At 34.5% G+C, this 13,076-nt stretch overlaps 2 protein-coding genes across 2 annotated transcripts in view; one reads left to right on the forward strand and one right to left on the reverse strand.

Annotated features, from left to right (window-relative positions):
* Nucleotides 1-1,985, forward strand: part of LOC146733740 (uncharacterized) — a 2,056-nt gene extending 71 nt beyond the window's left edge. The window contains exons 1-3 of the mRNA XM_085491552.1: nucleotides 1-49; nucleotides 1,165-1,324; nucleotides 1,702-1,985. The exon at nucleotides 1-49 is cut by the window's left edge and continues 71 nt beyond it. Coding sequence (XP_085347678.1) covers nucleotides 1-49; nucleotides 1,165-1,324; nucleotides 1,702-1,793 — 301 coding nt within the window. The 3' untranslated portion in view covers nucleotides 1,794-1,985. The remainder of the gene's footprint in view (nucleotides 50-1,164; nucleotides 1,325-1,701) is intronic.
* A 2,839-nt stretch (nucleotides 1,986-4,824) lies between these two features.
* LOC100373668 (uncharacterized) lies at nucleotides 4,825-13,057 on the reverse strand. The gene is made up of 6 exons (XM_002735947.4): nucleotides 12,677-13,057; nucleotides 11,833-11,931; nucleotides 10,770-10,925; nucleotides 9,938-10,225; nucleotides 6,221-6,353; nucleotides 4,825-5,941 (listed from the first exon to the last, which is right to left on the reverse strand). Exons 1-6 carry the CDS (start codon nucleotides 13,046-13,048, stop codon nucleotides 5,850-5,852), a joined length of 1,140 nt encoding a protein of 379 aa, XP_002735993.3. The 5' UTR covers nucleotides 13,049-13,057; the 3' UTR covers nucleotides 4,825-5,849.
* Between the last annotated feature and the right edge of the window lie 19 nt (nucleotides 13,058-13,076).

Raw genomic sequence — 13,076 nt, forward strand, 5'->3', positions numbered from 1 at the left:
TAACGTGGAAGATGTGACTGCGTTCGAGTCTCAATATAACCGTATTACGGTATGTGTGCTAACTGTTATATACAAGTTTATAGGAGTTTATCAGTTGTGGTGATAGTCTGAGTGTAGGCACATGTAGGCATGGGCCATATTATTGGCACTATATTATTGTATTGAATTCAACGACGTCATAGTCCTGCGAAGATTCTATAAATGGATTGTGGTTTTATATAATCTTTGGCTCCGAATAGAATGACGTCATATGTTGCGTTACCCTGATAACTGATTCGGGAAAACTATTTTAATTAAAACAATTTACATAGCTGTATGTGTTTTACATAATTAGTACATGCTGCAAAATGTTAGCCCCGACACGGTTTATTATACATAACTTTTGACTGAACATTGATAAATGAATATATCAGTTTAATCCCGGTTACTCAACAAGAAATTCAATTAGAAATACTTGTAGCTTCAACTACTGTTGTTTATTTCGATTCATAAAACACCAGTTAGCAAAAAATCGGATAAAATATGTTCAGGCTTATTTATTTTCATGATTTTTGATCAGAAACATTGTTTTTAGGCAAAAGTCAAACCCGTTCTATGAATTGCAAACAATAATCGCATTCTGAACGTATATACTAGTCATGACAAGTCTATTAACTTATTTAAAAGGTGTTGTTAAAAAGGTGCGTCTCATGCTTAATCGGAATTATTTATGAAATCATAATTTTTTTTTCAAACATTCTAATACATTTTCCAAATAAATAATACCGTTCTTTTGTTTTCATCTTCAATGAAAGTGAAAGGAGTGAAGCAACCATTTGCCATGTTCCCTGTATTGTCGCGATTAACCTCTAAACAGGTTAACACTCCTACTACCAATATTATTGTACCATAGTCACAGTACTTGAAAGTTTAATTTCTGTCTTAACTCTGAATCGGGAATCTTAATTTCAGTTTTCTACATTTAATGGCGCTTCCAAGGATTCATATGTTGCTATAGAGAGTATACTCAACATGGAATCATTCTCAAATTTGTCCCTATATGTTATAACTTATTTAGCAACCGTGTACCAGCTTGAAGGTAAACTCCTCAGTTTGTACATTCCATTGTTTCATGACTTGTTTTAAATAACTGACCACTAACTTTTATCACTTTCTTCTTTTAAGTTTTATAATATTATGGGCTTTCAATCATCGGATGAGATGGCGCACACTATGACATGGTTCGCCCAGCTGAAAGGAAACTACCTCATTACATTAATACCGAATGCAGTATGTACCGACATTTGTCATAAAGTACACATCATTCTGAATCCAGGCGAAATGTGTAAGTAATGGGTGATTTTCTGTTCACTGCGAGATCTCGCATAATGCGAATCGAACGTCTGCCGCAAAAATCGACTGATTTGATTTTGAACTTCAATTTCTCTCTTTATAGTTCAATGTCGAAATGCACATTCTTCCGATAGAAATATGGCGTCCTTACTTCATCAAAATTGACCTTCATCAAATATGTTTAGCACATTATTAGGTTCGTATCCCACGAGATGTTATGAGATTTGTTTTCCAGTTCGATTTCACACATAGCGCGAGATCTCGCAGTGAACAGAAACTTACATGTTATTTGTATTCAATGTCACTCATATTATTCTCGTCTCGTCAAATTGTTACGTGCATGTATAATTCTCGGTTTATTTCTTGCAGTGGTATTTAGTAATGACATGTGGATATTGGAATACAAAGTATCGGGAAGTGCAGATGCCGTAGCATTAGCTGCTAATGGAAATTGGGACTGACGACACCAATGGTCCGATAGTGGAGTTTAAAAGTGAAGCTCATAATAATTTAGAAATTGTGGAAATAAATCTTCTGGCTCAATGAATTACTTACCATTTGAGGGCATGGGATTGGGGTCGAGGGGGGTCATCATAAATGCATGTATTGGACACTATGTAAGACTTATTGAAATAAATGATAACGGATACTAATTGTTTTCACGGATATATGTATCACGACTGAACCAATCGACTGCTTCAAAGGTAATCGAAGGCCAGTCTACTAAGTTGTGGTTTGTGGCGATATGCCACATGTGATTGGGTCACTGTACGTTATAGACTTTTTTTTGTAGACAATCGTTTTTGTTGCAATGAACAGTTACTGATGATGGATGACATTTTAGTCTCAGAGAATTTGTTTTACCGTGTTCTCTTTATAGTACGGGAATTCTTTGCTTATTTATTTGATAAGACAATCGATGATTTCATCAGATATGTATCAGTAAACCCCCTCTTACTTAAACCATACAGTGACTATATTGTGGCATTTTTCGATAGATGATCTTCTCTGATACTGTAAACATTGACAACATTCCCTGTTATCAAAAGCCTTCATTAGAGATGATTTGAACACAGTCACCAGCTTCCATATGTTTTACATGCTATTCTCAGTGCCGGCATATCTTTTTGAGTATGCATACCAAGTTACGTACATCAAGTCATGAACTGGTAGTTTAGACTTCAACATGATTTCAGGGAAAGGCTATAACATAATTAATGGGGAAATATTGTTTTACCAATCTTAGATGATTGGTGAATTGCATAATATGATTATGATGGATATATTATATACTGTATAATGTAATTCATAACGTTATATAATAGAAATATCACATCACATAATGAAGATACCACATCATATACTAGTAATTGGAAAGTCACATAATATAATGGACTTAGCATACATGTATTATCTAATGGAGATACATCCTATAATGGAGATGTTACACCATATTAGAAGGAAATCACATGATAGAGGGATCATATCATATAATGCTGAAATTGCACAATATAATGGATATAACACCGACATCATATAATGTGATGATTGCATAATATAATACTTCGAATAATATAATGAATATATCACATTATATAAAACAGGGAACGCAATGCAGAGATTGCAATATATAATAGAGAGATCGCACCATATAAAGGATATATCACATCATATAATGGCATGGTACAACCAAGGGGTGGGGAACTCTGAATACTTAGTTAAGCTTTTCAAACAGCGATGCTTGGACATTGATATTCAAAATTGGCAAAGTGAACTCGAGCTATTTCTGAAGCTGTGCTTTTAAAGAAAATTTAAATATATATTTGGTCAAGAGAATTATTTTAAAACAGTCCAAAAAGACTGTTACAAGAAAGCATTGTGTCGCCTAAGAATTTCTGCCCATTGTCTACGTATTGAAACTGATAGAAAATTCCATAATACAGGCACAGAAAGTTTGTGTTTTATGTAATACCAATTGTGTAGAGGACGAGTACCATTTTTGCATTATCTGACCGTTTTACCAAGAGTTGAGATCTAAATACATTATTATACACTTCCTTCATCCGAAAAATTTATATCGCTATTACAATTACAAAATGCAGTAATCTTGCGTAATATTTCTAAATTTATTTTTCTTGCCACAAAAAAACGTAATACAATTATTTTGGTCTGACAGTTCATGTTCTTTTCATATTTTCTTGTTCTTTTTCAGTCACTGTAAAATGACATTGTCCTCTGTAACATGTTATGTAATTACAATGAGTATACCTTGAGGCCGGAGGCCTATAGTATTATGAATAAATTTATTATTATATAATGGAAAGATTGCATTATACAACATACACTAAGAATTGTTATATAAATGTGTAGTACTACACAAATCCGCATTGTAATTTTACACGCTCACCCTTATACTTGCATTATTTTCTCTTACTCTACAATACTGATAGTTGATTTTTTTATGTCGTTGTCAATGTAAGCGTACACTGTGAAACTACAACTACATGGCAGTGACATTGTATACCAATGACGTTCACATTATTATTGATGATGGTAATTGATAAGTAGACCAGTCCATTCTATAAATAGGGGCCAAAGATTATTGGCAACAGGAACAGTCCATACAGGAAGAAGTAGATCAAGACTATAAACTAACCTATATATTTCTTTATAATGGTTTTCCTGCTTCAAATGACAGTTCTTACAGTCTTATTTCTGTTTCAAGAGCTTTTCGATATAATACAAATGTTCACCTCAACAGAAATGAAGTGTTGTCATGACCCTCATGGGGTCAAGCTCACCTTGGTTGGCAATGAGCTCTTTTGTTCACTAAAACTGCATGTCTACCTCCATTGGATTGAAAATTCATTCTCCAGCACAACACAACTTGTTAAGCAATTTGTAAATATTCAATTGAAGGGCACAAGTACCACATACAGCCTTAAAGTTGGAAACGAATTAATTGTGCTTCAATGCAGTATTAGTGGTTGCTTGGCTCATCTGAACAAAATGCATGTCAGCGCCCTCCCATAAGCATACTCAGTTGACTTTGCTTTTTAAATGAAATATTTGGTTCATGCAATACAAGACAATCTTCATCTATAGTCAGTTACAGCTTCACTTTGTGGGTGTGGTTGGTGTAATGTTTGAAAGATAACTGCACTGAGCTGAGTTTTTCAATGCATCACAGGAGTTTGGATGAAATCAATCCAAGAGTGAAGCATCCCATGTTAAACTATCATTACATTACTATTATGCACACAAACTCTCCAAATCTAAAATCTCCAATACATATGCAGTAAAAAATGTTTAAATTGTACTTGAATTTTTGCAGGTTTAATAAAAACCTGACAAAACTTGGCAGGTTAATAAAGTATGCTACACACATATTATTGATGCAAACAATGACCAGGACAATTTCAGTTTTTGGGCACTACATTTGACAAAAATCAAAGAAAATATCAGAATATAAAAATAAAAACACTCACAAAATGCTAGGTATAAGTAATTTATTAGATACCTGGTGAGGAGAGGAAAAAAAAGTAAAAGGAACAAATAAAATCTATTTTTTTGACAAAAATTTTACAGGGTATACTGCACTAATTAAGTTTATAAATTCTTTGGTTCAACTGAACTAAATTTCAAGTTGTTTTTGGTTCACAGATGATAAGAGTCTTGAGTAAGTGCAAGGGAGTAATTCATTCATTTGATCACGGTACATGGCATGCACACAATAACAGAGAACAAATGCTGCAAATACTAATCTTGATAACTAACATTAGATGTTTTACAAGGTATTATCTGTACATAGGTAGTGAGAGAATACATGTGTTGATTCTTCAAATATGCATTTATGCTGTGTGCATGGTTGCAAAGCCAAGAATCAGTCTTTGCTACATGTCACACCCAATTTTGATGTAACAACTTAGGAAAATGCAAAAAATAGTCCCAAAAATGTTGTCCAAACCATAAACAACCAAGTAGGCTTGCTGTACAATCACTCACTGTGGAACATTCAGCATGTAGGATGTGTAAATGCAACTGGCAATGTAATTCTGTCGAAAAGATCAAAATAAAACACAGAAATAGAATAAACATTTTCTGGTTGGAAGAGATCATAATCTGTGTTTTTATTAGCATGAAAGATGTACAATTCTGTATGTTGTTTGTTATGAGAACTCAACTTTGAGCACAAGAATATTTAAATTCAGCTGTGGCTGACACTGATTAGATAGATGCACTCAGTTGATGCCTGGAGAATGTAGTATTACATATTAATTATCATTTAATGTAACCTATTCATCACAGAGTATTTTTCAAAATTTGGTGACATGACAGAAGTCCACTGCACCTCCTTGCATATAAAAGCCAGGTGAAATTTAATTCGACAATTTTCTAGTTTTGCCAAAATACACCTATTGCAAAAATCAAACTCATTACAGAAATAGTACAAGATGCTATATACTGGTAATTAAAACTACTATAATAATTAAGAAATGATAATTATGTCTTTTGTCTTAGTCCCAGTTACCATTGGCTGCAATGGCGATGACATCTTTCTCGCTGGCCACACGGAATTCAAATTTCCACATGATATTGCTGAACACCACTGAAAGTTAAAATAATCCATATTAATGACAGGTGGAAATTGATAGGCCATGTGACAAGCTGACATAATTACATGTGCAGGCTGATTTAATGGTAACAATGATTTGTGAATTAATCATTGTTTTATTGTGTGGGTGGGGTGGCCATTTGGGGTTTGAGACAAATCAACACTGTCTATGCAGCATTGTATTTTTTTAGTTATTTTTTAAGAGAGCAAAAAAAACACGCAACATGATGTACTTAGCTTAGATAAGGCACAGGAAGTAATATGTGAACTCACGTAATTCTCCCGGTTGTAGAATAGCTGTCATAACTTCACAATCCTCTTCACATATTTCATGGGGTTTTAATTTGATCTCATAACTGCCTTTCAGTTGTGCAAACCATGTCATAGATACACCAGTGTCAAGAGACTGAACAGAAAAAAAACAATACTATGACTCAAACAGCTATAATTGTTTTGTGCAATCAGTCTCAATCTGTATGGGTAAAAAGATACTGTGAACTACACTATTTTAGCTGGAATTAAAAACTGATTTGGGCTGTCTTGTATGAAAGTGATTTTTTCTCCCTCATTCATCCTTACAGTGAAAATAAATTCCAAGTAAAAATCAAAGAAAGCTTAGAAAGAACTCCCATGTGCTGAGAGTATTGGAGACACATTAAATATAATTCGAAATTACTTAGCTGAAAACTAATTATGCAAATCAGAAAATTAATATGACCAGATTTGAGTGTAAAACTAATGAGGTCTGCGCAATGTAACAGAAAATCTATGTCTCCAAGTTTAATTGAAATGTGATTAGAACCAAAAAATTATGAATTATTATGCTTATTAGGGAATTAATATGAACAGATTTTTACCCCAAACTAATTAGGTTTGTACATTGTCCTAGAGCATCTTTGTACTAAGTTTCATTGAAATGGAATAATTAGTACCGTGAAAACTCCAAAATTTCGACCCCTCTAAAAATTCGTCCGCCACGAAAAAAACAACGGTGTGAGCGTTCAAACGGGACCTTCCTCGAAGGCATGAATCCGGGTTTCTGATTGACTGAGAGATTTTTATTTTATTGGTAACGAAAATATATTCTAAATAAACGAAGTTTCAAATAAAAACGAACACAAAAATCTCGGCATGCTGCGTTTCTGAATTGTTGACTATTACTGTACTCAGTAGTGATTATAATAATGTACACAAAATAAATTTGTTGAATGGTTATGAAATACAAATAAAAGTCAACTTAGTTTCATCGTAAGCGAATGATTCCGGTCTCGTATAAACGTTTGATGCTGTAGGATATCCGCCATGTTCTCTTAGGTCAAATAGGTCAAATCGCTAATTAACCAATCAAAAAGCTGGATGATGCCAACGTGTTCAAATTACCATAGCTTATTTAAATATGTTAATGTTATTGAACGCAATGCGGAAGAGATTGATGTTGTAGTACAATATTTTGGCTTGGATTTTGATGCGAAAACGGCATGATTTTTTTTAAATAAAAAAATTAGTTGTTTTTAAAAAATAAACTGGTCATCTGAAGAATAATTTAACATTGTTCACAGTGATAACAGCTCATTCTCGAAAGGAAGCTTACCCGCTCACGCTAGTCACGATAAAAATCATACACGTGTACTCTTGAATAGACAAACGTCAATGACTACGGTAAAACTTAGACTCTATTTTAGCCGGCAGGATTAATTGAAATGTCCGAAAAATTACGCCTTAAAAGTCCCATTTTATTTTCTTAAATCCCATTTTATTTTTTAATCCAAGGGCGAATTTACGGCAGAATTTGGTCCCTCAAATAAGGGACACGTGAGCTTTGATTCTAACCGGATACATTGCACTGGGTCGGGGAGATAGTTTGCTAAACTTCCATGCATCTTTTGTCCAATGGGTACCTGTACTTCGAACATTCGCAAGTTTTTCTAGGTAGTGCGAGACAGCTTTGTCTTTTGACCTATTAGTTTTGTGCTGACCTCTTCTCCGCGTCTTGATGTTTTGTTTTGCTTGTCATAATACTCACTGATTGATGACTTTGTTTAGATTTTAAGTTACAACTCGGCCACGACCTTTGCTTTTACCGTGAAACATGAGAAAGTTTACGTCAATTGACGGACATTGCATTTTTTAAAAACTAATGAAGCACACTGTCTATCATCCCCATTTTTTCATTTGCTGATTTCTATTCTGAAAAATTCGACCGTCCGAAAATGCACCTTAATTTTGACTCTAAAAACACGTCACATATCTAACACCAATTATTTAAAACCGGTCGAAATTTTGGAGTTTTTACGGTACTTTAGATATCAATGTGAAAGCTTAAAATTGGTTAATTATGCAAATTAGGTAATTAATATGTACAGATTTTAACCCACAATTATTCAGGTCTGTCTATTGTCCTACAGCATCCATGTACATTCATTGATATGTGATGTATAGTACCTGAGATATCAGTGTGAAAGTTGGTTAATTATGCAAATTAGGTGATTAATATGCACAAATATTTACCGGAAACTAATTGGGTCTGCATAATTCTAGATTCATTGAAATGTGATGATTAGTACTTTAGATATCAGTAGAAAAGCTGAAAATTAATTATGCAAATTAGGTAATTAATATGCACAATTATTTACCCTAAAACTAATCAGGTCTCTGCATAGTCCTAAAGGATCTATGTACCAAGTTTCATTGAAATGTGATGATTAGTACTTGAGATACCCGTGGAAAAGCTGAAAATTAACTGATTATGCAAATTAGGTGATTAATATGCACAAATATTTATCGAAAACAATCAATCTCTGCATAGTCCTTGAGTATGTAAGTACCAAGTTTCATTGAAATGTAATGCTAACTACTTATATCAAATGCTGAAAATTAATTAATTATGCAAATTAGGTAATTAATATGTACTGATATTACCATAAAGACTATCAGGTCTGTGCAGTGTCGTATGACATCTATGTACCAAGTTTCATTGAAATGTGATGATTAGTACTTGAGATATCAGTGGAAAAACCGAAAATTGACTAATCATTATGCAAATTAGGTAATTAGTATCCACGGATTATTACCAAAAACTAATCAAAACCTAGCATTAGTTCAGAGCATCTATGTACCAAGTTTCATCAAAATCCAATGAGTGGTTGTTTAGATATCAGTGGAACAGTCATGGAACCACTAAAAAATAGCTAATTATCATGCAAATTAGGTAATTAATATGCACGGATTTTTACCAAAAATTAATCAAATCTGCGCATATGTTCAGAGCATCTATGTACCAAGTTTCATCAAAATCCAATGAGTGGTTCTTTAGATATCAGTGGAACAGTCATAGAACAGCTAAAAATTAGCTAATTATCATGCAAATTAGGTAATTAAAGAGCATGGATTTTTACCAAAACCTAATCAAATCTGCGCATTGGCCCAGAGCATCTATGCACCAAGTTTCATCAAAAACCGATGTATGGTTCTTGAGATAGCAGTGGAACAGTCGGACACACATACACACACACACATACACACACACATACAGACACACTAACTGCAAAGACTCCCATTTTGTGCTTCGCACATGGGAGTCAATAAAGTACAGTATGTGGCACAAGACTGTTAACCATCAGGTGACAACGAAATGTTTAGCAGTGAATTTTTGCACACCAAAAACGATTTGACATACTATTGCCTTTCTATCTATCACTCTCTGAAGATATGGATTCCTTTTACAAACATAATACACTTTCTGGGTTATTTTTTCTGAGTGAGCATCCAAAGCACAATTTGAACAGCAATGCATGATGGGATTTAGTGTAGTAAAGACAAACAATAACTTCGTCGATAAATGGCACAATACATCAAATTTTGATCTTGAATGTTGTAACTTCAAGATTTGATTTGAGAGCTTTCAACTTTAACACTTAATGTCAATAACAAATCAGTTGAATCTGAGATAATCTTGCATGCATCTATAAATAGCACACCTTATCAACTTACCCGCACATAAGGTAGTTTAGATAGTTGTTGTTTGTTTACTCCAGAAGACATGAATAACCAATTTGAATTCATCATTTCAACCATAGGGGGAATACAATAAGGTCTACTGTAGAACCTTCGGAATGTTTTCCTCGCCGTGTCCATACAATTCTGCCAATGCATGTTCCATTGTGTTGTTGTACCATTATCAATTGATCGCAAGACATCTTTCACATACTTATGTTTAACGTTCTCATTATAGAATGAACAAATAGTGCCGGCACTCAGAACTGGATCTTCAAGAAACAACTAAAAAGATGGGAAACAACATCATTTAAAACACTAGACTATATATTCGGGTCATACCATAAACTTGATTATTTGACCCCACATATACCATACACATGTAATGTAATACACCTCTAATAATAAAAGCGTCCGAGTCAAAAATTGCATTTATTGCAAGCAGAATCAGTAAAATACGGCTTATAGGTGATGCAATATGGTACTAAATTCAGTATTCTCCCCCAGCAGAACATTCAAGAGTACCTGTAGTGTATACTATTATTAGTGTATGAAAGATGTGTTATTTTTCCAAAATATCAAGCATCACATTTTTAATTTTTGAAAGGCCTGGGTAGAACAGAGTAGCTTGGAATCTGTGGACCTTTCCGTTCGATTGCTGGTGCAAAATATTACCCATTTTACACATTATTTCAAATTAAAATCATTCTAATAACATGCCTCAGTGGTTTTAGGAGAGCTATTTTTCTCTCTCCTGTCATTTTCAAAAGGCAAAGCCCAAGAGCATGCTGTTGTTGGACAGAACTCAACTGCTATAGGATATACTTACTTTCGTGACATACTCCGTGTCGAAAATCTTGTACGCTTTCCAGTCCTGGATAGCGTCTGTTATAATTAATGGTATGTATGCAAGTAAGAAAGTTTGCGCCATATCATCATGGGTCAACTCTTCCTCTCTTTCTATCTCATCAATATCAGCACACCCCTGAAATAAACCTCAATAATTATTGGCCAGTCCCTGAAGTACATATCAATATCGCACCACAGAATCACCCGAAACAGACTTGTCTAATAATGATTTTACATCCAAAGTATTGTCAATTTAGCAACAATAACAGAGCTGATTTCTTGTACAAGGTACAGAGTGTTGTTGATTTCTGTTGCAATCCCAGGTATGTTTCATGTACATATCCATTCTTGATGCGAGGTCACTTTAGTCACTCTGAATGATCTCTTACCTGGTAATACATGTATCTACATTACAACCATCTATGGCAAGGACAGGTTCTATAGTCTCAGGGAATGAAATTTAAATTTAAAGTCGCCTTTCCTTTGGACTGGTTAAAAAATAAAAATGTCTGTCCCAACTGATGATGTACCTGCCCTGCAATTTTTTGGACAGTTAGTGAAAATTTTCTATTTCTAATTTCAAAAATCTGCCTGGGACAGGTGGACAGGCTTAAATCATGACTCTTGATGTCATTTAGATGATGGAAACAAGGACATCCAAGTTTCAATCAATCACCGACTACATGCTGGGGTTCTCTGCAACTATGAGATGTGCATCTAATAAAAGGAATTATACCTGCATACACATGTAATGACATCATCCATTTTGTCATTCCCCAAAAACAACACAAACTCAGTACAATGAGATTATGACATTATGTTATCTACGGATTCTCAAGAACAATGACATATGGTCATAATGTCTGTGAGTTTGTGTTGTCACATCAACAACAGTTTAGTAGCCAGAAACAATAGCCAAGTTTATACATGTACATGCTTTTAGCACATGCTGATAAAGGTGTCAATCTTTGAAGGTGGCAGAAAGATTACTGTCTTTGCATTCAGAGAGATGATATAGATATTAATATGTATTTTGTTCTTACTTCGCAATCGGATTTTGACAAACGTTCTTCCTGATAAAAAGGATTGTTAACAATACAGTTGTCATCAAACCAATGAGTCCAGTCCCAATAAGGCAAAGTCTGTAAAAACATTATAAACAAAGACAATTACAAAAATGGATATACCATGGAGGTAATTGAAGTAACAATAAGGAGTATTAATCTACAAATTTAACTAATCAGGTGCCAAAGTCAATCGCATAAATCAGCAATGGATTGAACATTGTGGAAGATTCATTGTTCATGAGTTCTTCAAAAGTTCTGTTGATTGAGATTCCTATTGTGTTCACTAATCCATTGAGTAGCCATGACAGTGTTCAATCTGCTGCAAAACTATCTCCAAATCAGAGGTACAGTGTTTGCTCTACATCAAAAGCAAATCTTCAATAGAAATGCATTGTAGGCCAACAGTTTCTTTCATTGTATACAAACTGTAATATTAAAATATGACTTATCTTGAAAATTAATAACACACCTGCTATTAATGCTAGACAAATTATTAATTTTCGCAAAAATAGATACAACTATATTATGATCGGAATGTGAACACCTCATTCACAAAACTACTATTTATCAGCCTGGGTTGTTAATATCCTGTAAATGTGATTTTGTATTACACGTATGCTTAGTGGCTGAAATGGTATAGCACAAGTTACACAACCTTATTCGTTTGGGAAAAAAGTTCCTTTTGTACCCCATCCCCTAATCTTAACTTTAACCCCCCCCCCCCCCGAGTGCCCACCCCACCCCCTATACATGTAGGTGTCCCTGGGAGAGGCATGTACACTGGAGGGAAGGGGTACCCTTTCCGACGGACTGACTGTACCTGAAGTTGCATTTGTCTTGCACCAACACGAATCATGTTGTAGGCTGGGTCATATTTATACAAAAAGAACCCAACTGATAAAATAAGAACCAGTTTAAGCACTTTTGATAAACACTTCTTCCGATTAGCCGTGGTCAGAAAATCGAGGAGCGGACTGGCACAGCTTTCAATCTCTCCTTGACTGTAACCAGACTGCAAGCAAAAGCTACGCAGCAAAAGGATCTCTTGATCAATCAGCTGAATTTTTTCCTTGAGTGACATCTCTTTCTGTTCTTCCGTAACATTTTGGATATCAGGCATTTCATTTTGGTCATACTGAGTCTGAGTGCTTTGGGAAGAACCCTGGGTGTAACGCTTCCTCATCTCAGCCATTTTGCTAATGAAATTAATAAAGTAAGGT

Source organism: Saccoglossus kowalevskii, chromosome 16 (assembly GCF_978046115.1).
Source record: "Saccoglossus kowalevskii chromosome 16, keSacKowa6.1, whole genome shotgun sequence".
Lineage (NCBI taxonomy): Eukaryota > Metazoa > Hemichordata > Enteropneusta > Harrimaniidae > Saccoglossus > Saccoglossus kowalevskii.